At 40.7% G+C, this 26,467-nt stretch overlaps 1 protein-coding gene across 1 annotated transcript in view; it reads left to right on the top strand.

Annotated features, from left to right (window-relative positions):
* Window positions 1–26,467, top strand: part of GDPD4 (glycerophosphodiester phosphodiesterase domain containing 4) — an 87,452-nt gene that overhangs the window by 43,605 nt on the left and 17,380 nt on the right. Inside the window, exons 10-12 of the mRNA XM_056130560.1 lie at window positions 7,629–7,785; window positions 20,824–21,039; window positions 21,746–21,900. Coding sequence (XP_055986535.1) covers window positions 7,629–7,785; window positions 20,824–21,039; window positions 21,746–21,900 — 528 coding nt within the window. The remainder of the gene's footprint in view (window positions 1–7,628; window positions 7,786–20,823; window positions 21,040–21,745; window positions 21,901–26,467) is intronic.

Raw genomic sequence — 26,467 nt, 5'->3', positions numbered from 1 at the left:
GAATGAGTCAGCCAGATCAACAAATAACTGCTCTGTTTGGCTTAGATATGTCACAGTGTAACAAATAGCAGTGTTTGGGAATTGTTTTTCGGTGCAGTGTTAATCTATTTGTCACGTAGTAAGGATCAGTGAGGTTACCACTGGTAACCGTAGAAAGAGGAGAAACGCTACATCTACTCTGACACCTTTGGGGAATAAGTCTATTGTAATTTACAGTAAGACAAAAATAAATGTTGTGAGGTGACTTGTAGCTTGATGAATGACTAGGGCTTGCACCTTTTCATGATAACACAAGAAGGATTCATCTAGTACCGTCCCCTTGTGTTATCACATGATAAGGTTTAAGCTCTAATGTATGTAGCTTTAGTGTGCCTTTACACACTTCCCTAACAACCATCCTATCCTTACAATGCCACAATCACATATACACACAAATACACACACACGCACACATCTACCCACCTCAAAAACACAGCACTCATTTCAAGATTTTCATCTGGTCTGTTGAAAATTCAAGATAGCTTATTAAAGAACGTAGAGTTAATTTTCAGTACTTAGCAAACCATTATGGCAGAGCCTGGCAAGCTCCCTGTGGCGTATTCAATATGCCAAAAACAGTAACAACAAGTCTCACAATGGAGACGTTACTGGTACCCGCTCAAGCAAATTGATGAACAACGGAACGACAGTGCTACAGTGCAGTGAGTTTCACCCATTTCTGTTTATGTTTGTTTTGTATTTTCAAAGATTCATGGTTAAGAGGATGGTTGGTATGATTTCTAGCGTCTTTAATTTATGATGGTATGATTTGTGCCCTGGTATTTGCTTTCTTGGAGAAAATAAATTTGTGCACTTGAGAAGAATATCTTCTCAACTTTTGGTGGGTATAGAGATCTGTATATGTCTTCTAGGCCCATATCTTCTGTTTTATTTTTTTCAGGGCAATTGTTTTATTGGGAGTTTTTTTTCTAGATGATATATCCAGAGATAAGGGAGGAGTATTAAATTTTCTTTGTTGTGTTACTGCCAGTCTTCTTTCATATTTATTAGAAGCTATTTTGATGGTCCATCACTGGGAGTATATATGTTTAGGAGAGTGAATTCTTTTCTATGTTTTGATCCCTTGACCATTAAGAAATGGCCAATTCTGGGGCCGGGGAGAGGGTACAATGGATAGGATGTGTTTGCCTAGTACACAGCCGACCCAGTTTCAATCCCCCGGCATTCCATATGGTTCCCCCAAACACCACCAGGAGTAATTCCTGAGGGTGGAGCCAGGAGTAACCCCTGAGCATCACTGGGTGGAGCCCAAAAAGCAAAAAAAAAAAAAAAGAGAGAGAGAGAGAGATGGCCAATTCTGTTCCTCACACACAATGTTCCATCACTGATCCTGCATCCAGTGTCAGGTTTCCTTCCCTCCCCTATCCCCCTCATCCCCAATCTGCCATCTTGAGAGATTCCTTTTTAAGTTTGGTTAGCAAAGTTTGGATCTCATGATTTCAGTGCTGTTAGCGCTATCATTCCTTAGTGCCATCATCTGCTTGAGTCTTCTTCACTCCTTCCCCTGTTGTTTCTCATATAGTTCTTCTCCCCTTCCCCTTCACTCTGTTTCTTTCCTTCTCACTATCCTCTGGGGACAAGGGTGATCTAGGCATCCCCACTTTAAACTACTTGCATTTCTTCACGCAGTAACTCTAAATACCACATATAAGTGATAGCATCCTGTTTTTATTCTCCTTCTGCCTTACTTCATTTAACATAATAACTTCCATGTTGCAGCCTTGTCCATCTTTGACTTCAGTATTCCTTACACACCTTCATAGTATTCCATTGTGTATATATATCACATCATCATTATCCACTGAACTGTTGTTGGACATCTAGGGTGATTACAAGCCTTAGCTATTGTATTGAGTGCTCCAATGAGTGTTCCTTTTTAAAATATCTCCACCAACACAGATTGTTTCCAGTATTTTATAATATTATTTTGGTTTACTGATACGACTCTCAGCATTCAGAATTCTTTTGTATTTGAATTATGAATTGCTATTGTACTTTTTAGGTTCAGTACCATTTGTGGAGCGATAGCACAGCGGTAGGGCGTTCGCCTTACAAGCGGCCAACATGGCCGACCCGAGTTCGATTCCTCCGCCCCTCTCGGAGAGCCCGGCAAGCTACCGAGAGTATTCGATATGCCAGACACAGTAACAACAAAGTCTCCAATGGAGACGTTACTGGGCCCGCTCGAGCAAATCGATGATCAACAGGAGGGCCTTTACTTTACTTTTACCATTTGTGTAGATTTTTCACACTTGAATCAATTCTTTTTGAGTTGAACTCAAAAAGTTTGTCTTCACTAAGTGTAAAAAACTATGCACGCAGAAGGTTGTGTGTTCGTGGGCTCTCTGGACGGCTCTATCTCACCGCCCGTGTTCGGTGCCCTAGAGCCGCTGTGTGTGGCCTGCATCGGGACGGCTGTTGGCCAAGGACAGATGAAGGAAGAGATGAGGGCCAGGCCGGTTGATCTCAGTGGCAGTTTATTACAAGGAAGTTTATCCCATAGAAGAACTTATGTTGTGGAGGGCCTAGGTTCTCTCAAGCACATGTTCCCCTTGCTAGTCTCTCCGTAGTCCATCTTTCAGCCCTGCTCTCTCCTTCTCCAGCTCCCTTCTAGTCTGGGCTGACACTCCACCCAGTCAGGTTGCCAAATCAACATAAGAAAGCCCTTCCTGAGGACCCATCTAAAAGGTAATTCTAAAGCCCTTCCTGACTGCCCCAAGGGCAAACTACCTCTAAAGGAACTATCAAATATCAACTATTCCTGAGGTTATGCAGGAAGGACAGAACAGTGTTCTCTTACAACTAAGTACATAATTTCCATTTTTACCTTTGCATAGTTTTAAAAAAATGAATCATCATGAATTACAGTTTCAAAGTAATTTATGATTTATTTTCATGTTTACAAAATTCCAGTACCAGTCTCTTCACCAGTATCTACTTCTCTCCACAACCGTCCCCATTTTCCCTCCCACCCCTCAGCCTTATTGGCAAGCACTTTTTTCCTTTTTCTTTAGGCACTATGATTTACAATACTGTTACTGATAGAGTATCATATATATCTTTATACCTCCTTTTAGCACCCAGTCCTCATCAAGAGTGACTGCTTTCCTCTGTTATTGTCATAGTGTTCCCTTCCCTGACCTATCTCCCCTCTCCTCCAGTGGCAAACTTCATACTGAGGACCAGTTCTTCTGCTCTTTGTATCTTTTGTCTTTGGACACTAATTATTGCACTAGTTTTCTTTATATCCTGTACTTGAGTGAGATCTTTTGTATCTGTTCCTCTCTTTTAACTCATTTCACTCAATATGATACTCTCCAGATCCAGCCATTCCGTAGAGCTGACCTGCAACTCTATGAAGACATACAATATAAAAAATAATGAACAACACAAAAGCTTGCTTGGTGGAGATTGGTATTCCTGGTTATCTGAGTACTGACTTGATTCATGTTTTATACTAGCAGACTATTACTTATGCCTCTTTTAGTCTGACTTTCCATTACACAATCATTTCCAAATGTGTATTGGCATTTCACAGGCCAGGACAGGCAGTTGCGGACCTAGATCCTCCCTTTTAAGTTCCCAGGGCATTTATGGGGGCCAATAACACTGAATTATGACCCTGTAGTTTCCCACCTACCCTTAGGGTGTGTGAGGTGGGTGAAGTACAGCAGTCACGCTGACACTAAGATGTTCTGATGAACAGCTTATTCCTGGGGCTGGGCTGAAGTCTCCTCAGAGTACAACAGGAAGGTGGGAGCCCAGGTCCTATCAGTACACATAGTCTGGGGGATTTTAAATTGGCAGCAGCTGGTGTGAGTCCAGAAGGCTATGCAGCAGGTAAACATAGGTACAGACAGACCTATGTTTCTGGCTCTATCTTTATAAACTCTAAGTAAAAAATTCTATCTTTCTTGGACTCTCTTTAATCCAAATTTCTGTCTTTGTTCTGCATGACAACTGAATCTATGCCATGGCTTAGCAATAACTTGCAAAAAAAAAAGCACCTGCTTAATTTGCCTTTTTTAAAAACAATCATTCTTTAGTCTGTTGCCCATAGACTTTGGTATTTACCTTATTTTTGTCTTAAATTTGATTTTTACAGGAAGGAGACTAAGTCTCAACCCTGTTAGTCCCAAATGATTATTACAAGATTTTGTTTTATATGCATTTTAATGAGAAGGAAGATTTTCATAGAAAATCTGTACAATTCTTTAGAGTAGAATCAGATTTTTCTTTAAATCCTTTTTAATTTTCTTCATCACTTGATCACTTGACATCCTGTTACTCATCGATTTGTTCAGGCAGGCACCAGTAACATCTCCATTTATCTCTGTTGCGTGCTAGTGTACCCTAATGGCGTCTGCTCGCTCCAGGAACACAAAGAGCCTCAAACCATTTGTTCAGGGTCTTGACGAAAAAGTCTGACCATCTCGTAGGTGGGCGGCCACACAATCTTTTGACATCCTGTGGAATCCAGTCGGAAATGGCTCTAGTCCAGTGGTCGTCTCCAAATCGCATTACATGTCCAGCCCGATTTTCGACACCTTGGCAAACAAGACAGAGTCCCTGATTCTCGATCGTCAATGGAGATTGGAACTCGGATTCCTTCTCTCAGTTGAGTGAAGCATGATACTCCAAGCACAACTCTTTCAATTCCTCTTTGGGAGACCCGAATAGCGTTCTCATCCTGTTTTCATAGGGCCCAGGTCTCTGAGGCGTATGTTAATGAAGGAAGAATGGTGGCGTCAAAGAGATGTGCCTGGAGCCGGAGGGTCTTCGTCCTCTTAGCTATGTCTTCAACACTCTTGAAGGCTTTCCATGCTGCTCTCTTCCTCCTGAGCAACTCAGATGCCAAGTCATTCTTCATGTTGAGTGGAGTCAAAGAGAAGTGCCTGGAGCCGGAGGGTCTTCATCCTCTTAGCTATTTCTTCGACACTTTTGAAGGCTTTCCATGCTGCTCTCTTCCTCCTGCGCAACTCAGATGCCAAGTCATTCTTCATGTTGAGTTCTCAACATAGGTTAAGAACTGTTGAGAACTGCTGCATTCTGAGATGTTCATTCTGTTGAGAGTGAATGGAATGTCAGGAACGAGTCCATTTCTCATAAATGTTGTCTTCGTGAGATTCAGCTGCAGTCTGACCTTTCCACACTCATGGATGAAGTTGGCCAGCATTTGTGCTGCTTGGCTGATGTTTGGTGTTATTAGAATGATGTCATCAGCAAAGCGGAGGTGGTGTAGTTGCCAACCATCTATCTTCACTCCCACTCCTTCCCATTCCAGTCGTTGCATGACATTCTCGAGGGTGGCACTGAAGAATTTTGGTGAAATGGTATCACCCTGCTGAACCCCTCTTTTGACATGGATGATAATTCCTTGTAGAATGGTGAGATCCTGCTGGTGAATTCGTAATACAGCTCATGGAGGATCCTGATGTACTGAGTTTGAGCACCCTGTTTGGCTAGGTCTTTGATGACCACTTTAGTCTCAGCAGAATCAAATGCCTTCTTTAAATCAATGAACATTAGACATAGTGGCATCTTGAAATCCCGAGAAACCTCAGTGAGCTTGGTTACCATGTGCATATAGCCAATGGTGCTGAATCCTTTTTGAATCCTGGCTTGCTCCCATGCTTGTCCTTCATCTAGTGTTCTGCCAAACCTACTCAGGATGACTCAAGTGAACGGCTTGTAGATGACAGACAACAGGCAGATCGGGCGATAGTTGCCAATGTCGTGGATGTCTCCCTCCCCGTACAGTAGAATGGTACTGCTGTTTTTCCACTGCGATGGAAACTTGCATTCAGACAAGTAGTGTGTGAAGAGCCGAGCCAGTGTATTTATGAGTACTGACGGCAGATTCTTCAGGTGCTCAGGTCTGACTTTGTCTGGGGTGGGTGCTGTTTGCTTCTTTACTAAATGACGTGTTGGATTTTAGAAGGGAGAATGTTGGGAATGACATATCCATCCTGTGGAATTTGGTATGTGGGCAGGTAGACATGTCTATTGAAGAGATCTGAGTAGAAGTTATGGATAATCTTCTCCATTGCCCTTCTGGAAGATGTGATAGACCCATCAGGACGTCAGAGGGCAGTCATCTTGGTCTTGTGGTTGGTGAAGACAGGCAGGCATTTCAAATACTTTTCCCGGCTTCTGCCGCATTGGCCAGCCCTGCTGCTCTTCTCTCTTTGAGGTCTTCCTTGATCACTTCTCTGCACTGCTTTGTGAGCTTGGACATTAGCCTGTGGTTGCCTGAGGCTTGCACCCAGCCACTCTTACTAAATTTTACATTTTACATTTTAAGGATTTATCTATTTAGTGTAAATTTTAAAATGTATTAGCAGAGAATTATTTATAAGATTATTTTTTAAAATCTACCTGTAAATACTGGGCTGGAGTGATAGCACAGCAGGTAGGGTGTTTGCCTTGCATGCAGCCGACCCAGGTTCGATTTCTTCACCCCTCTCGGAGAGCCCAGCAAGCTACTGAGAGTATCTCATCCGCACAGTAGAGCCTGGCAAGCTACCCATGACATATTCAATATGCTGAACACAGTAACAACAAGTCTCACAATGGAAATGTTACTGGGTCTGCTCAAGCAAGTCAATGAACAACAGGAAGACAGTACTACAGTGCTTCCTGTAAATTAAAGGTATATTTTTGAAAAAAAATTATCATTGATATGCAATTTTATGGGTTGGAGCGATAGCACAGCAGGTAGGGTGTTTGCCTTGCATGCGACCGACCTGGGTTCGATTCCTCCACCCCTCTTGGAGAACCCGGCAAGCTACCGAGAGTATCTCGCCTGCACAGCAAAGTCTGGCAAGCTACCTGTGATGTATTTTATATGCCAAAAACAGTAACACTGGTGCCCGCTCGAACAAATTGATGAACAACGGGAGGACAATGACATGACAGTGATGCAATTTTATGGAATTCCAGGAGATGAGCTTTATCCATCTATATGTGTTTGGTCATCACCACTTCCACAATAACAGAGAGCTATCTCTCATATATGAGATTAAAAGCAGGTAACATAGAAGGGTGGAACAAATTGTCAAAATCACTAGAACTGATACATGGATGAATCGGGAGAATTTCATGCTGAATAAAGATAGAGGGAAAGGAAAGACACAGAATGAGCTCTCTCATGTGTGGGACATAAAGAAACTGCATATGACAATAACAAATGCCCAAAAGCAATATATACAAAGAGAAGGAGAATTGTCCTTCAACAGGAAGTTTGCCACTGGGGTAGGTGTGGTGGGATAAATAAGGAAAGGGAACACTATGGAAGGGGAAAACGTGCCTGCATAGAGGCAGCCTAGGGGGTGGGGCAGAAACTGGTGCCTCAATGAAAATGGGTTTAAATTTAAAGAGTAGAAAGAAAGAGTAGAGAAGAGGATTTCACATTTTCTAATGTGAAAAAGTCATCTAATGTGAAAATAGTAATCTGTTGTGAAATGTGTGAACCAGAAATACAGCAGGTTTCTAGCTTGTGACCCTATTTGCGGGACAGCTGACTTCAAGGTATCCACCCTTTTGACTCTTTAACTTTCTGCCCACAGCAAAGATGGGATACCCTATTGCATGCATGACTCTACTCTGAGAAGAACAACCAATATCAGGGATATCCAGCCAAATGCCACTAATCAACATTCTAGTAACTTCACGTGGGAGTTTCTGTCAACTCTGAATGCAGGCCAGTGGTTTATAAATCATCCGGTAAGAACTATTATTTTGCTCAACAACCTTGTGTTGAATCACTTTTCTGTATAAGGAGATGAGGAGTCACTCTTCTGCTTCTGGAGATGAAGGCTTTATATAAAGCTAGCAAATGTCTACATAATTTTACTCAAGTTTGATAGTATGGTTGTAGCATTGTCAGGGGGTGTTTCTTGTAAAGCTGTAAAATTGTTGCTTTCTATATTCAATAGAATTCTGAATAAAATGTTTTAAACTTACTCAGATCATTCTATACCCTTTACTCAAGATTTCATGAACATATACAGTTCCTCCCATGTACATAGACTATTCTTGGGTATATTGGGTAGGTCACAATAGATGAGGCAGACTAGAAAAAAACTTTACTTTAAAAATAAATGAATCACCATGCTGAGTGAAATGAGTAAGAAGGAGAGGAATAGACATAGAATGATTGGACTAACTTGTCAGATTAAAAAAAACAACAACCATAATTTGAGACCAATGCCCAAGGACAGTAGAAACAAGGCCAGGAGGATTGGTTCATGGTTGGAAGCCTCCCTCAAGTGCTGGGGAGAAGGCAGTTGGGATAGAGAAGGGACCACCATGACAAACATTTTTGTTTTTAAATATTCTTTTGTGGAGGTTCATGCATCAAACTCAGGGCTTCAGACAATCAAAGCACATGCTGTACACTGAGCTACAGAAATGTTTGCCTGAGGTACTGGAGCAATAGTATAGCGGATAGGCCTTGCCACAGATGACCCAGGTTCAAACCATGTGATCCCCTGAGCCCTCCAGGAGTAATCCATGAGTGCAGTTCCAGGAGTAAGCCCTGAGTACCACCAGGTTTGCTCCCACCCCCACAAAAAAACCCAAAAATACCCTGATTTCTTCATGCTATTCAAAATGGTCATTGGCGACATATTTTATTTATTTATTTATTTATTTATTTATTGCTTTTTGGGTCACACCCAGCGATGCGCAGGGGTTACTCCTGGATCTGCACTCAGGAATTACCCCTGGCAGTGCTCAGGGGACCATATGGGATGCTGGGAATCGAACCTGGGTCGGCCGAGTGCAAGGCAAACGCCCTACCCGCTGTGCTATTGCTCCAGCCCCAGGCTACATATTTTATACACATCAGAGAAAATACATTTGTGATGAAATGTAGACATAGCCCTAATGGAATGTACAGAATAGTATAAGAAACAATTACAGTATATTGTGATAAATACTGTTCACACTGTCACTGTCCTCCTGTTGTACATCGATTTGCTCGAGTGGGCCAAGTAATGTCTCCATTTTGAGACTTGTTGTTACAGTGTTTGGCATATTGATACTCTCGGTAGCTTGCCGGGCTCTCCGAGAGGGGTGGAGGAATCGAACTGGGTTTGGCCAGGCCGGCTGCGCGCAAGGCAAATGCCCTACTGCTTTGCTATCGCTCCAGCCAATAAATGGGAATTAATTTTAGTTTTCCCAGGAGCACACAAGAATAAATTCTGTTTTTTTGTTTTGTTTTTATTAACATATGAGTTACACAGTTGTTCATAGTTGAGTTTTATTACTCCGGTCTCTGTGCTCACTCATTTCAGGCCCACTTGGGGGACCACACGCAATGCTGGGGGATTAAATCTTCATCAGCCACATGCAAGGCTAATGCCCTCCCTGCTGTACTATCACTCCGGCCCATAGTTGAGTTTTAGCCATACTATGTTCCAGCACCAATCCCCCACCAGTGTCAACTTCCCTTCACTAGTACCCCAGGCAGCCTCCAACCTGCCTCACTTACAGGCACATTTTGAAATTTGGTTGTTGTGGTTTGGATCTCCTGCTTTCATTGTTACTGACTTCGTGGTTTCAATATATAACTAGACCAACCACTACATCACCAAAGTACCTGAAGTCCTTGGCCCCTGCCTCCATTACTTCCCAGCCACCTCTTATTCACCCCTCGATATCTTTCTTTCTCTGTCCTTTCCTCCTCCCTATATTCTGGAGTCAGAGATGGACTGGGCATCCCCCCTTTACTACACTGGAGTCAGGGATGGACTGGGCATCCCCCCTTTACTATTCCCTATCCTCTCACTGTGGTCTTTCTGTCTTCTTTGACTTTTCTTAAACCCTGAGGTCATGCCACACACACTGCTTATTGTTTGGAAGCTCCTGAGGCAAAATCTTCCCAGAACTATTTACTGGTTTCTGTCAGACTCTTCCTCAGTGGGGCTGCTCACTGCATTCTTTGGTCATTTTTATGTTTTGCATTTTGGACTCACTATGATTCACTGGGAATGTTTCTCTTTTCTTGACCCCCACTTCCTTCTTTTTGAGGGTTTTTATCATAAAAGAAAGAAGGATATCAACAAATACCTTTTATTTTTGCTTCTATAATGATTGTATAATTATTGACCTTTTTGTAGATGTTGTCCATCACAGTTTCTGATTTGTGTATTGTGAACCATTCTTGTATCTCTGAGTAAATCCCAGTTAATCATAGTGCATGATTCATCTAAGGTATTGTTGAATTCTGTTTTCTAGAATATTGTTTACTGGTTTTACCTCTATATTTGTAGGGTATTGGTCTATAGCTAAATTTTTGTGACATCACTATTTGTTTTGTGAATTAGTGTAATATATGCTTCACAGAATGTACTTTTTAACCTTATGGACAAGTTTAAGAGAAGGGCTGATATTCTTCTTTGAAAATCTAGTAGAATTCACTAGTCCTGGGCTTTTATATGGGGCAGGGAATAGGGAAAGCTTTTGATTATTATTTGAAATTTTTACTCATGTAATCTCGATTCAGTTTTTTAAATTTTTTCCTGATTTAGTCTTAAAATTGTATCACTAGATCACTTGATATCCCGTTACTCATTGATCTGCTCGAGCAGGCACCAGTAATGTCTCCAATCATCCCTCTCGCGTGCTAGTGTAGCCCAGTGGCATCTGCTTGCTTCAGGAACACGAAGAACCTCAGACCGTTTGTTCAGGGTCTTGATGAAGAAGTCTGACCATCTTGTAGGTGGGCGGCAACATGATTTTTTGAGTCCCATGGAATCCAGTCAGTAACAGCTCTAGTCCAGCAGTTGTCTTCAAATTGCATTAAGTGTCCAGACCATTTGATTTTCGATGCCTTGGCAAATAAGACAGCATCCCTAATTCTTGATCATCCATGGAGGTTGAAACTCCGGATTCCTTCTCTCACTTGAGTGAAGCGTGATACTCCAAGCATAAGTCTTTCGGTTCCTCTTTGGGTGACCCAAATAGCGTTCTCATCCTGTTTTCATCAGGCCCAGATCTCTGAAGCATATGTTAGTACAGGGAGAATGGTGGAGTCGAAGAGATGGGCCCAGAGCCATAGGGTCTTTGTTCTCTTAGTTATTTCTTCGATGCTCTTGAAGACATTCCACTCTGCTCTCTTCCTCCTGCGCAGCTCAGGTGCCAGGTTCGTCATGTTGAGTTCTTGACCTAGGTACAAATATCTGCTGCATTTGGAGATGTTCATTCCGTTGAGAGCAAATGAAACATCAGGAACGAGTCCATTTTTCATAAACATTGTCTTTGTGATATTCAGCTGTAGTCTGATCTTTCCACACTCACGGTCAAAGTTGGCCAGTATTTGTGCCGCTTGGCTAATGTTTGGTGTACTTAGAATGATGTCACCAGTGAAGCAGAGGTGGTATAGTTGCCATTCCTTCCCATTCCAGTTGTTGCATGACGTTCTCGAGGGTGGCACTGAAGAATTTCGCTGAAATGGTATTGCCCTGCCGAACCTCTCTCTTTATGTTGATGATCACGTCCTTGTAGGATGGTGAGATCCTGGTGGTGAATCAGTAATACAGCTCATAATACTGATGTACTGAGTTCAAATGCCCTGTTTGGCTAGGGTTTCAATGACTGTTTCAGTCTCAACAGAATCAAAGGCCTTCTTTAAATCAATGAACATTAGAGCGGCATCTTGAACTTGCGAGAAACCTCACTGAGCTTGGTCACCACGTGGATATGGTTGATCATGCTGAATGCTTTTCGGAACCTGGCTTGCTCGCATGGTTGTCCTTCATCTAGTGTTCTGCCAATCCTATTCAGGATGACTCAAGTGAATGGCTTGTAGACAATGGACAACAGGCAGATCAGGCGATGGTTGTCAATGTTTTGGATGCCTCCCTTCTTGTACAGTAGAACGGTCCTGCTGGTGTTCCATTGGGACGGAACCTTGCATTCAGACAGGTAGCGTGTGAAGAGCCAAGCCAGTGTATTGACGAGTACTGACGGCAGATTCTTCAGGTGTTCGGGTCTGACCTTGTCTAGGCTGGGTGCTGTTCGCTTCTTTACCGACAAAAATGGCATGTTAGATTTCAGAAGGTTGAATGTTGGGAACAACATATCCATCCTGCGGAATTTGGTATGTGGGCAGGTGGACATGGCTATCGAAGAGGTCCGAGTAGAAGTCATGGATAATCTTCTCCATTGCCCTTCTGGAAGATGTGACAGATCCATCAGGACATCGGAGGGCAGTCATCTTGGACTTGTAGTTGGCGAAGGACAGGCAAGTGTTTTGAATACTTTTCCCAACTTCTGCTGCATTGGCCATCACTGCTACTCTTCTCTTTGAGGTCTTCTTTTATTGCTTCTCTGCACTGCTTTTTGAGCTTGGATGTTAGCTTGTGGTTGCTTGAGGCTCGTACCAAGCCACATTGGCGAATGAGCTTGAGAGTTTCTGAAGACAGGTGTCTTTTTTGTGGCTTCCTCTCTCTCAGTGTTCCTCGCACAGTCATGGAGGTGCTGAATCAGTTGATCGTATTCCTCGTCAATGTTGTCAATGATGGCATCTTCCCATGTTGCCGCAATAGTGCCAAAGAGCTCCCAGTTGGTGGTCGTTCTGGGAGTTCTCTTCTTAAACTTTGCAGCCTTTTCTCCCCTCTTCATGAAGTAGAATTTTACATGAAGGAGACAGTGGTCTTATCCCATTTGGAATTTTGGAACAACAGTGACATCAGTCAGGCGTAACTATCAATTGAATATGATGTGGTCAATTTCGTTGTGGAAATGTCGGCTGGGAGACTCTGATGTCCAACATTTAGACTCAGCGTTCTGGAACTGTGATTTACCATGGATGGTTTTGGTCGACATCATTAACTCAGACATCCTGTTCGTTCCATTCTAGGCCATGGGTCCTCATGTGGAGTTCTTCGGGCAATCATCTTGGATCTTCTTGGTCCTATCTTGGCATTAAAATCACTGACAATGATTTTGTAGAAGGTTTGGTCTTCTTTATAAAACTTTTCTAGCTCCATGTAGAATTTCTCAATTTCTTCTTCATTGTAGTTGGATGTTGGTGCGTAGACGATGAAGATAGAAATTGCTGGCAGTGAGCCACATTTATTCAGTCATAAGCATCCAATTCGAGATGTTAGGCATTTGAATGAATCAATGCTCATGGCCAAGTTTTGTTGATGAGGACACTGACACCGCCAACAACTCTTTTGTCACATGTTCCGAGGAACAGTTCTTCTCCAGTGTCAAAAGTGGCATGATGTGTTGATGCCTTCTCGTCTCAGTCAGACCAATGATGTACTTGATCTTCTGTGCTTGCACCACCAGGTCCTCGATGGATGCTTCTAATGCCAGCATACGTGCATAGAAAGTACAGGCAGTCATTTTAGTCCTTCTTCATTTTGGCAGCCTAGTTCGACCCTGAGATTTTATCAATCTCTCCTTGCTCATCCTTCTTAATGCTGACATATTGGGGGATCTTTCAGTGTCAGGGGAATGAGGCCCATTGTTTTTTACTGTTTTTGGCATATCGAATATGCCACGGGTAGTTTGCCAGGCTCTGCCTTGCGGGCAGACGTGATATTCTCAGTAGCTTGCCGGGCTCTCCGAGAGGGATGGAGGCTTTTAGGGTGGCCTCTAGTTGCCCTTATAGGTGTTCCCATGGTTCAAATCATATTTGAACCCCAACAAATATGGTGAGGTAATCTTGGAAGATGGGTATTAAGTGTCTTATGATTGCTCAAAGCACCGTGCAGTCTGGAAAGTGGCCTGGAGCGTGGTGGCAGCTGGGTAGTGGAGGTAGTAGAGGTAGTGGAGGTTGGCTGATGAGGTATTTATCTGGTACTGGCAGGGTGGGGCTTCTGGGTGTGATCCCTGGGTCAATTGTATATTTCTAAGAATTTCTGCACTTTTTCCAGGCTGTAACTTTTTTTCCATATAGGTATTTGCAACACTCTCTTTTGACCCTTTGTATTTTATTATTATTATTATTATTATTGCTTTTTGGGTCACACCCGGCATTGCACAGGGGTTACTCTTGGCTCATGCACTCAGAAATCACTCCTGGCGGTGCTCAGGGGACCATATGGGATGCTGGGAATTGAACCCCAGTCAGCCACATGCAAGGCAAATGCCTTACCCTCTGTGCTATTGCTCCAGCCCCTGACCCTTTGTATTTTATACATGTGCCTTTCTTCTTTTCACTTCTGATGTTATTTATTTGTGCTTTTATTTTTAGTGAGTTTGGTGAATTGTTTATTTCTGTTCATATTTTCATATTTTGTATTTGTCATTTGAATTCTTTTAAATTTATATTTTGCTATTTTGTTTTATTTGTTTTAACTGGCATGCTCTCTGATTATCAGTTTCATATCATCTAATTTATTATTTAAGTTCAAATTTTTCTTGCTGATTTTTTTGACCTTTGTTGTCAGTGTAGTGTTAATGTTCTTGACTATTGTTACTGTTAATGTTTGCCTTTAAGTCTTTTATTATTTTCTTTATATATTGTACTGATCCTATGTTAGGTATATACATATTTATGTATGTTTATGTGTATGTGTGTAATTATGACTTCCTGTTTATTGATCCCTTCTTCACTATTTAATTTCCATCCATTTTTTCTGTCCAGAGTTTAGATATAAGTATGTCACAATTCTTCTCTTTCTTTCAGTTTTCCATTGGCTTAGAGTGCCAGTTTCCCTTCCTTAAAGTTCTTTTTTATAGCTTACATGTCTCATATAAACAGCATATAAATAGCTTGCATTTTTTAATTCACTTGAGTATTTTGTGTCTTTTGACTTATGAATTTATGTCAGTAATCATTAGGGGATCTTGGTGGAGGAGACCAAGTCCCAATCCAAGCATGCTTGGAGATCTCAGCCACGGGTCCCTGATACCTGGGTTCCTCTACTGATCCCTTCATGCGTGAGGCTCATCCAAGCATGTGAAGAGTGGCCTTGAGCATGGCTGTGGCTGGGTTCTGGAAGTTTTCGGCTGCCGGGGTTCTGCTTGGGGTGGGGAGGGAAACTCAAAACTTGGCAGTCACACCCACAAACTGCCCCCAGCACCATGTAATCTCATCAATGGCCAAGATCCAGAGACTATAAAACAAAACTCCCAGAAGATATTGACGCAGCATTTCCTGGAGTACATGGCCGCATTTGCAGCTGCGCAGCCTCTTATAATCTAGCCCACTGATGTACCTAAAGAAGTACATATGTTTGGTTTTAACATACTTGCTTGTATTCTCCATCCTTCTTCAAGAGCCCGGCAAGCTACGAGAGTATTCCGCCCTCACTCATGGCAGAGCCTGGCAAGCTCCCCATGGTGTATTCAGTATGGCAGAAACAGTAACAATAACAGGCCTCATTTCCCTGAACCTGAAAGAGCCTCCAATACAGCAGCGTTGGGAAAGGTGAGTAAGAAGAGGCTGCTAAAATCTCAGTGCTGGGACGAATGAGATGTTACTGGCATGCGCATGAGTAAATCAGTGGACAACGGGATGGCAGTGATACAGTGAATCATTAGGGTGATTATTCACATACAAAGGCTTGCAGCTATATAATGACTTTAATATTCTGCTTAAGTCCTTTAAGTACAGTAAGTGTTGGAACATTGTCTGACTGAAATATGTGTGTCTGTTTCTCCCCTCCCTCATTCCTTCTCTCCCTCTCTCCCTCTTCTTTTGGGCATTATTGTTTGCAATACTAAGAGGTCATCATGTTTGTTCCTTTACCTACTTTCATCATGAGGCTCATATCCAGAGTGACCATTTCCAACTATCATTGCCATAGTGTTTCCTTCTATATCCCAACTGCCTTCTACCCGAGCATCTGAGGCAAACTTCTAACCATGGATCAATCCTGACCTGTGTTTCTACAGTCCTTACGGGTTTTTTATGTCCTACAAATGAGTGCAATCATTCTATGTCTGTCCCTTTCCTGACTCAATTCACTCAGCATTATATTCTTCATGTCCCCCCATTTGTAAGCGAATTTCATGACTTTAGTTTTCCTAATAGCTGCATGGTATTCCATTGTAGTTTCTTTATCCAGTCATCTGTTCTTGGTCACTCAGGTTGTTTCCATATTATGGCTATTGTGAATAGTGCTGTAATGAACATAGAAGTGCAGATGACTTTTCTGCTGTGAGTTTTTGTGCCCCCACAATGTATTTTCCAGAAGTGATATTTCTGGGTCATATGGAAATTCACTTTCTAGTTTTTTGAGGAATGTCCATATTGTTTTCCAAAAAGGATGGACCATTTGACATTCCACCAACAATGAATGAGAGCCCCTTTATCCCCACATTCATATCAACATTGGTTCATTCTTTTTGATGGTGGTGCCAGTCCCTGTGGTGTGAGATGATATCTCATTGTTGTTTTAATTTTCATTTCTTTGATGATTAGTGATGTAGAGCCATTTGGCCTTTTGGCCATTTGTATTTCTTTTTTTAAGGAAGTTTCTCTTCATTTCTTTGCTCCATTCTTTGATGGGGTTGGATGTTTTTTTCTTGTAAAGTTCTACAAATGCCTTATATATCTTGGATATTAACCCCTTTCTGATGGGTATTGGGTAAAATAAGTTTTCTATTCTATGGGATCTCTGTAATTTGGCCACCTTTTCTTTTGAAGTGCAGAAGCTTCTTAGTTTGATGTAGTCCCATTTTATTTATCTTTGCTTCTCCTTGCTTGGTCAATGATGTTTCATCTTTGAATATTTTTTTAGCTTCATTGTCATGAGAGTTCTGCCTATATTTTCCTCCATGCACCTTATGGATTCAGGTATGATATTGAGTTCTTTAATCCATTTTTATCTGACTTTTGTGCCCGATGTTAGAGATCTGAGTTCATTTTTTTGCATGGAGCTATCCAGTTTTCCCAAAACAACTTGTTCCATTTCACATCTCTTGTTCCTTTATCAAAGATTAAGTGGTCATATATTTGATGGTCTGTTTCAGAATATTCAACTTTATTCCATTGGTTTGTGGGTCATTAGTCCAGCACCATACCATTTTAATTACTACTGCTTTGTAGTACATTTTGAAGTTTGGGAAGGTGATACTTCCCATCTTCTTTTTCCCAAGAATTGCTCTACCTATTTTGGGGGGTTTATTGTTCCATATGAATTTCAGGAGTGTTTGATCTATTTCTTTGAAAATGTTATGGGTAACCTTATAGGGACTACATTGAATCTGTATAATGATTTGGGGAGTATTGCCATTCTGACACTGTCAATCCTCTCAATCCATGAGCAGGGATTGTCTCCATTTCGTTTCCTCATGTCCTCTTATTTCTTGAAGTAGTGTTTTGTAGTTTTCTTTGTATAGGTTCTTCACCTCTTTAGTTAAGCTGATACAGAGGTGCTTGATTTTCTGAGGCACAATTGTGAACTGTATTGTATTTTTAATTTCTCTTTCTTCTCTTTCATTATTTATATATAGGAAAGCCATGGACTTTTGGGCATTGATTTTGTAGCCTGCCACTCTTTTTCATTTATGCAGGAAAGAGGAGTTTCTTCCACCTTTTTTTTAGGGGGTGGGCGGGGCCAGAGAAGCAGACCTGCCAGTGTTGTTCAAGGCTTACTCCTGATAGGGATCAGGGGATCAATAGGATTCCTGTACTATTTCACATGAAAGGCAAGTGCCTTCTCCCCCATACTGTGGCTCTGGCCCCTCTTTCACCATTTTTTTCTAGGAGAGATCTGGTGTTGTCAAATTCCTTTAACTTGTTTGTGTCAGCAAAGGCCTTTATTTCTTCTTTGCAATTGAGAAAGCCTTGCAGAATATAGACTTATTGTTTGGCAAGTATTATCTTTGAGAATTTTTCATGTATCTTTACTCTCTCTCCTGAGTATCTGCTGAGAAGTCTGATGAAAGCTAATAGGAGTGTTTCTATTTTTCCCTTTTTTCCACCCTAGCTGCCTCCTTTTTTTCATTTTTTTCTTTTAAATCTGATAGTTTTTCCATTCTGTGTCTTTGTGTAAGTCTATTTTAATTTAAATAATAGTGGTCTGAATGAAAGTACAGTGGGAAGGGTGTTAGCTTTGCACATGGCCTAGTTAGATTTGCTCCCCAGCACCCCATATGATTCCCGGTCCCCTGAGTACTGCCAGGAGTGATCCCTGAATGCAGAGCCAGGAGTAAGCCCTGAGCACTTCCAAGTGTGCCCCCCCCCAAGTTAAAGTAAATATCAAAATGTTTTATTAGTTTCACAGATGTATTTTTTCAGTTCCTTCCTGGGTTTGGGATGTCTTCCATTATTATTTCTTTTGTTAAGTTTTCTGTTCTTTTTTTCTCTCTCTCTCTTACCCATCTGGGATACCTATCAACCTTATGTTACTATTCTTTATGAAGTCTGTGGTTTGTGTAGTCTTTCTTCATTTCAGTGACTATAGGCCACTCTTGGTAATTGGCTTGCCAGCATGAGCCAAAACATCTTGGTACTAGGCCAAACAGTATGGTGCTATTCAAACCCAACAGTACTAAGGATCATCAGAACCCCCGTAGTGGTGATTAGACAACACCAGGACTACACTCTGCGGTGCCTGGGAAATTTTGTGGTACCAGATATTGCACTCAGAGCCTTGTACATGTAAAACATGCACTATACCTTTTAGAGACATATTCCCCAGCTCTCTCTAAGTTTTCCTTATCTCTTTCCAACTGATTTATTTTTCCATTACTATCTTCAAGCTCACTGAATCTGTGTACATTTCATTTACTGTGTACTTTTGATCTCATTTATTGTTTTCACGTTCTGAGTTATTTATTTATTTATTTATTTTTTAATTTTTCTTTTTGGGTCACACCCGGCAATGCTCAGGGGTTACTCCTAGCTTTGCACTCAGGAATTACCCCTGGTGGTGCTCAAGGGACCATATGGGGTGCTGAGAATCAAACCCGGGTCAGCCATGTGCAAAGCAAACGCCCTACCCGCTGTGCTATTACTCCAGCCCCTGAATTTGTTTTTTTTTTTTCAAACTTTAATTTTTAATCTCGTATTGTTCGCAAGGTACTCTCGAGTAGTCGTTAGGGCTCCTTGGGGTCATTCCAAGCAATACTCAACCAACCAGGCCTAATGGTTCCATGCTAAAACATGTGAGTGAAGTTAAAAATGAGGGAACTCATAAGAACTGTACACTTTCGTGTGTACCAGACACACGCCTAGAGCCTAAATAAGTGCCCCTCTTCTTTATTTATTTTTGTTTTTTGAGTTTGGGGACCATACCTGGAATTGTTCTTGTACAATTCCTGGTTCTGTGCTCAGGGGATTATACATTGTATTGAGGGTTAAACCAGAAACAGCAGGATGCAAGTCCAGAACCTTACCTCCTATATAGTTTCTCTGGCCTATTTTTAGTTTGGGCAATGAAGACTTGAAGAATTTTAACTAACTTAAAATTTTTAGCCCCCCCTTCACTTTGTTGTTGATGTTTCAATGACAGGGTGTTTCATATATGTTTGACTATAGTATTCAAATGTGTACAGCTATGATGCTCCCTGGGGGGGCGTGGTCACACATCTAATTACACTGCTGACTTTGAGAGTTTAAATAAGTTGAACAAGGTTACCAGATGAGATGCGTATGAAGTCAAGATCTGAATTTTGTCTAAGATACATACAACTAATTCAGGAAAGAAAAATGAAGCATATAACAACAGAAACATAAAAATGGCCATTTGGTATTTAATGCCATTGAATTCTCTTCTATTCAAGAATATTCATGGAGCTGGAGTGATAGTATAGCGGGCAGGATGTTTGCCTTGCACACAGTTGACCTGGGATAAATTCTGAGCATTTGTATGGTCCCCCAAACACTGCCAGGAGTAATTTCTGAGTGCGGAGTCAGGAGTAACCCCTGAGCATCGCTGGGTATGACACAAAAAGGAAAAAAAGAATAAAATTCATGAAGGAGATAGTATTTGAACTGGACTTTGAAGGTTGATGGTAGAATTATCATTATTATTATTATTTGCTTTCTGGGTCACACTCAGCGATGCTCAGGGGTTACTTCTGGCTCTGCACTCAGGAACCACTCCTGGCGGTGCTCAGGGTACCATATGGGGTGCTGGCATTCGAACCCGGGTCGGCCGCATGCAAGGCAAACGCCCTACCCACTGTGCTATTGCTCCATCCACAATGGTAGAATTTTTGCAGGTGAATGTAGGAGATCAGGCAATAATCTATAGCTGAGGTTAAAATTAATTCTGTCTGAAGCCCAAACCTATTTTTCTTTCTGTAAGAAAAAACAGAATCAATAAGAGCAAATGTAGGAAGACAGTATGACTGAAAAAGACTATATTATTTTGGTTATAGAAAAAACACTGAAAAGGAAATTTAAGAAAACAAAGACTTGGAACTGGAGCAATAGCACAGCGGGTAGGGTGTTTGCCTTGCACTCAGCCAACCCAGGTTTGATTCCCAGCATCCCATATGGTCCCCTGAGCACCGCCAGAAGTAATTCCTGAGTTGCAAAACCAGGAGTAACCCCTGTGCATCGCCAGGTGTGATCCAAAAAGGAAAAAAAAGAAAGAAAACAAAGACTCTTCAGAATAAATACAACAGTTTCTATAATATATAAAAACTCTTTTCCAATACCAAAATTACCTATGAAGGATGCTTTATCTTCTTGGTAATTCATCTTAAAATCAGTATTTAAGAGGACTTGGTGGGGTAAATTATAATAGGTTTATATGGTGATAGAGCTGGGTATAGAGTTTTATAACAAGAAATTTGAAAAATATTTTTTACAGAGACAGTCACTGATATGCTTATTTCTAGCCATTTTTCAATATGGAACTCCCCAAAGGGGCTGATCTTGAAAAAGCCAGAAGTCAGAAGATTCCATTGCTAGCTGATTTTTTGAAAATTGCAAAGAGTAAAAACAGACATGTAATATTTGACCTGAATAGACCTCCAAAATATCATCCTTACAGATACCTATTTGTCCATAAAACTGTAGAGGTGATCCTTGCATCAAAAATTGAGCAACATCTGGTATGTGTAATTGTTTTTTATGGTTTAGGTTGGGAGGTAGTTAACAGTGCCTAAGAATCTGACCTAACTTCTAGGTCTTGCTACCTATAGAAACTTTTATCTTTACAGAAATGTGGATTTTAATTATATAGCTACATGTGCTATCTGCCAGTGACTTAGTTAAATTTCATTCATTCATTCATTCATCATCCTGTTATTCGTCGATTGCCTCGAGCAGGCCCCAGTAACGTCTCTTTCATCCTAGCCCTGAGATTATATTCAAGGCTCTTTAGGAGAATGAGACCCATCATTGTTACTGGTATTTGGCATATTTGGTACGCCACGGGGAGTTTGCCAGACTCTGCCCTGTGGGCAGGCTACATTCGATAGCCTGCAAATTTGTCCAAAGTAGGAATGAGAAAATAAATTTAGTTAAATTTATGTCGATGGAAATAGACATTGAAGATATTTGCTATTCTAAACCAAGTGATATATCAACACTCTGTAAAAATATAGTGTGATAGTGATTGTTTGACATGACTCACTTTATCATCAGCACACATTTTTTAAAGGGTCAATATAACACTAAGGCTTTGAGAATTTGTTCTAAATTAATTCTGTAGAAAGGGGAGTGGGTTCTTATTTGAGCAGAAATGTATTATGTTTTTCAGAAAAAAACTCTGGCAGATGAGTGTCCATTGAAGAACCTCATGTTTTTTCCTTACAGGTTTATTGGTTGCAAGATTTTAACAGGGCCTATGTCAAGTTAGTCGCTCCTGGCTTTCACCAAATGGGAAGGCTTCGCACAATTGAAACCCTGTCAAGGGAAAATATAAACATAATAAATGTTGACTTTAAGTCATTATTTGCCAATGGGTTAAGGTAAATGTCTGACTATACTTCTCTTGGCCTAAACTGCCATTCTTTATTCTAACCAAGCTATATGACTTCCCCCTTTGCTCTGAATTCCGTATCATTTTGGAGTCCTTTACTTTTCCCCTTCTTCCATTCTCTGCTTTTATATTATTTATCTATATATTTATCTATATGTTCATTTTTACGGGCCTTTTAAGTAGTGCTCAGGAGGTCCTGGGCCCCAACATTGCTTCTTGGCTAACTGGACTGTTGGCTCAGAAAATCTCAATGTGATGCTGCTCATACACTCAGTACCTGGGATACCTGGGTCAGCCAGTTGGCCTTGGGGCCTCCATGTCTGCACCCTGAAATCCTATTGATAACAGACTCTTGCCAAGTGAAATTTTTGCCGTAGAACAGTATTCAGTCTCTTTAACTTTGTGCTCTGATCTTTCATAATTCAACACACTTTATATGCTTGAGATTTTTGTTGTTATATAAATAGTACTGAAAAGTCAAAAATCAAAGAGTTGTTTATTTCTTCCTACCATTACCAGATATATTTCAGTACCTTATAAATAGTTTTAATTACCTAGATGCCAGAATTCTTATTTTTTTATCCCAATCTTTCAGCTTTTATTTTTACTTAACAAAAAATTTTCCCTCTCTTTCTTTGTTATCGCTGCTGCAATGACAAGAGGTTATTACTTATACTTGGTTATGGCATAGCATTTGCCAAGGGTCATGCATTGGTTTTCTTCTAATGAGAAAAAGGTTAGAGAGCTGTGTATCACACCAATGTTAGTATAGTTGAACAAATGAGCATTGCAAGGTGTGACCCCAAAACCAAAATAAATAGTTATTGGACATAGTTATGTGGGCATAGTTTTAAGTAGTGCCTCTGTTATTTATTTCTTTGGGGGCCACATATGTCAGCCCCCAGGGCTGTATGCAAGACTGTACTATTTCCCTGATTTCTCAAGTAGTATATTTTTAAGAAAAAGCATATCATGATTCTGGTTTTTGTTTGTTTTAGTTTTTTTATTTAAATACTGTGTTTTACAAAGTTGTTCATAATATCGTTGTTGTTTCAACACCAATTCAATCACCACCGTGACCTTCCCTCCACCATTGTCTCCAGTTTGCCACCTACTCCCAAGCTTGCCTCTTTAGCAGGCACAAAATAATTTATTTTATATTGCTTGTTACAACAAAATGGTAAGTGGGATTACACTTCAGTGAAAGAAAATTTGTGAAAACTATTCTATCTTGCCATGGGGTCATTAAAGTCATTGTTTGCAGGCTTACCAAACTGTTTGTTGTTAAGTAAGACTTTTTTGGCCTTTATTCTATTTTCCCAATCTAATTTTATATGCTCCTATTGGACTGTGAGTATTGTGGAATTTGGAGGTGTTGTGCTGCCTTGTGTGCAGGTGGCAAACTCCAGCATTTCAATGATCAGCAGAGCTTGGCTGATGAGTTTGGGTGGCTTGGTTTAGCTTGCATCTCTTCTGAGATTAGTGGTGAAGCTGTAGAGCGAGGCCATTACTTACATGGCTACAGCTGTGGGTGTGGGTGTGGCTTCTGGAGGTTTGGGGAGTAGGAAGGGGTAGGGCAGGCTGCTGGTCCCCACTCTGAGACAACCCCAGAATTCTCAGTACTGAAAACAGTGTTCCTGGAATTTACTTGGCTTGACATCTCTGCATAGATTAGTCATAGAGCATTAAAGTTAGACCATTTTCATGATTTACATGGTGGGGTCTGTGAGGTATGGGTGTGACTGCTGGAGGTTTTGCCCCTCCTGAGGGGGGCCCCAGTGTTTTCAGCCAGAAGACCAGTGTACCCATGAGTTTTAGCAGCTTGACTTCTAAATGAAGTCTTCGGGATGAATCGATGAATAACGGGAGGACCGTGACCATGATTTGGTCAGTTTATGATCTTTTGGATGTAATGTTAGGGACAGTTTGCTATATTTTGTTAAGGATCTTTGCTTCTGTATTCATCCAGGATTTTGGACTACAGTTTTATTTTTGTGATGTCTCTTTCTGCTTCTGGTGTCAGGGTAGTTTGCATCATAAAATTGTTGGGCGTTTTCCTGTTCTTTGAATTTATGGAAGAGCTTGTAAAGGACTAGGAGTAGGTTTCCTCTAAAGGTTTGGAAGAATTTTCCAGTAAACCCATCTGAGCCAGGGATTTTGTTTTTAGGAAAACTGAATTACCATTTAGAATTCCTTAATAGTAATTAGTTCGTTCAAGAGCTCTGTTTTCTCTTGGTTTGGTTTTAGGAGCTTACAAGAATTCAATATAACTGTTTCTAAGTTCTCTAATTTTATGGCATAAATATTTTTAACTTTTATTTAAGCATCATTATTTATGTAGTTACTCGTAGTTGAATTTTAGACATACCATGTTCTAGCACATCCAACCAACAGTGTCAAATTACTCCACCAGAATTCTCAGGTTTCCTCCCATTGCTCACCATCCCCAGCCTGCCCCCTTGACCTTTTTAACTTGGGCTCTTATAGTTTGGGTCTCATGAGTTCAGTGGTGTTGACTCTGTGGTTTGAATATCGGCTCTATCATTCCTTAACATCACCGATGTGCCATAATCCCCTTGACCTGTTTCCCCGCCTTTGCTTCTCATTTGTCTCTTCTCCCCCACCCCCATTCACTCTATTTCTTGTCGTCTTCTCCCTATATGTTGGCAAAGGGTGAACTGGTATCCCCCCCCACACACTTTAAACCATTGCATTCCCTCATCCAGTTAGTCAAAATACCACATGTAAGTGATGTCATCCTGTGTTTATCTTTCTTCTTTAGGCTTATTTCATTTACCGTGATGTCTTTCAGTTCCAACCATGTTTTTGAGTTATATGATTTTGTCATTCCTTACATCTATGTGGTATTATATACATTCATAGATAGATATAGAAATAGACATAGATATTCTTATATATATATCACTGTCACTGTCCATCCATTGTTCATTAATTTGCTCCAGCGGGCCCAGTAACATTGTCAAACTTGTTGTTTCTGTGTTTGGCATATCGAATACGTCACAGGTAGCTTGCCAGGCTTTGCCATGCGGGCGAGATACTCTTGGTAGTTGCTGGGCTCTCCAAGAGGGCCGGAGGAATTGAAGGCGGAGGAATCGCCCTACCCACTGTGCTATCACTCCAGCCCTTATATATATCATGAAGATATAGATATAGTATCATGTACATATATATGTCTCTCTCTCTCTCTCTATATATATATATATATACTATATCTTCTTGATACACTTATGAGTCATTGGACATCTAGGTTGATTTCAAATCTTAGCTATTATACTGAGTTCTGCAATGACTAATGGCGTTTATATATTCTTTTGAATAAATGCTTTTCTGTCCTAGGGATAGGTACTTAAAAGTGGGATTACTTGTTCATATGGGAGCTCAGTTCTGAGCTTATTGAGAACCATTCATAGTGTTTTCCATAGGAGTTAGACCAGACAACATTTCCACCAGCAGTAGACTTTTTCACCACATCCCCGCCAACAGAGAATGTTACAAGTATTTTTGCTGTGTACCATTCTCACTCGTGTAAGATGGTATCTCATGGTTATCTTTATTTGGATTTCCCTAATAATAAGTGATAATAAGCATTCTTTCATGTGCCTGTTGGTCATCTGTTGGTCTTCCTCAAAGAAGTCCCTGTTCATTTCCTCTCCCCATTTTTTGGAGTTTTTAGATTCTTTGCTGTTGTTGATCTTTATGAGTACTTTCTATATCTTGGATATCAACCTTTTATCTGATATGCAAATATTTTTTCCTACTCTGCTGTTGTTTAGTTTTAGCATATGTTTCTTTTGCCATACAGAAACTTTGAAGTTTGATATAGTCCCCCATTTGTTTAGTTTTTATTCTGTAGCCTTTGCCAGTGTCATCATATCATTGAAGACTCCTTCAAAGTGTAGGCCTAGGAATGTCCTGCTTATATTTTCCTCAGTGTACTTTATAGATTCAGGTCTGATCTCAAGGACTTTGGTCTACTTTGAGTTAACTTCTGCGTAATGTTTAAGAAATGAACCCAGCTTTAATTTCTTGCATATGGTTATCTAATTCTTCCAACACCTTTTGTTTAAAATTCTGACTTTATTCCATTTCATACTCTCAACTCCTTTGTCAAAAATTAACTGAACATATATGTGGGATTTTGTCCTTGGATATTATTTTCTGATCCAGTGATCAAAGAGTCTTTCTTTATTCCAGTACCATGTTGTTTTGATCACAGTGGTTTTACAGTATAGATTCATGTTAAGTAGTGAGATGCCTCCCAGTTTTTTGTTTTTCAATATAGTTTTGGTTATGTGGGGTATTTAATGGTTCCTCACAAACTCTATCATTGACAGTTCTAAGTCCTTGAAGAATATTCTAGAATGTTGTCTGAATTTGGGTAGGGATTGCGTTGAATCTATATAGTAGTTTAGATAAGACGATCATTTAACAATGTTGATTTTTCCGATTCATGAATATGGAATGTTTTTCCATTTCCTAAGATTTTCATTTTCCTTCTTGAGTGTTTTGAAGTTTTCATGGTATATGTCTCACTC

This window comes from Sorex fumeus, unplaced genomic scaffold, assembly GCF_029834395.1.
Source record: "Sorex fumeus unplaced genomic scaffold, SorFum_2.1 ptg000079l, whole genome shotgun sequence".
Lineage (NCBI taxonomy): Eukaryota > Metazoa > Chordata > Mammalia > Eulipotyphla > Soricidae > Sorex > Sorex fumeus.
The sequence above is the reverse complement of the archived record's forward strand: the minus strand, read 5'-3'. Positions and strand labels throughout refer to the sequence as shown.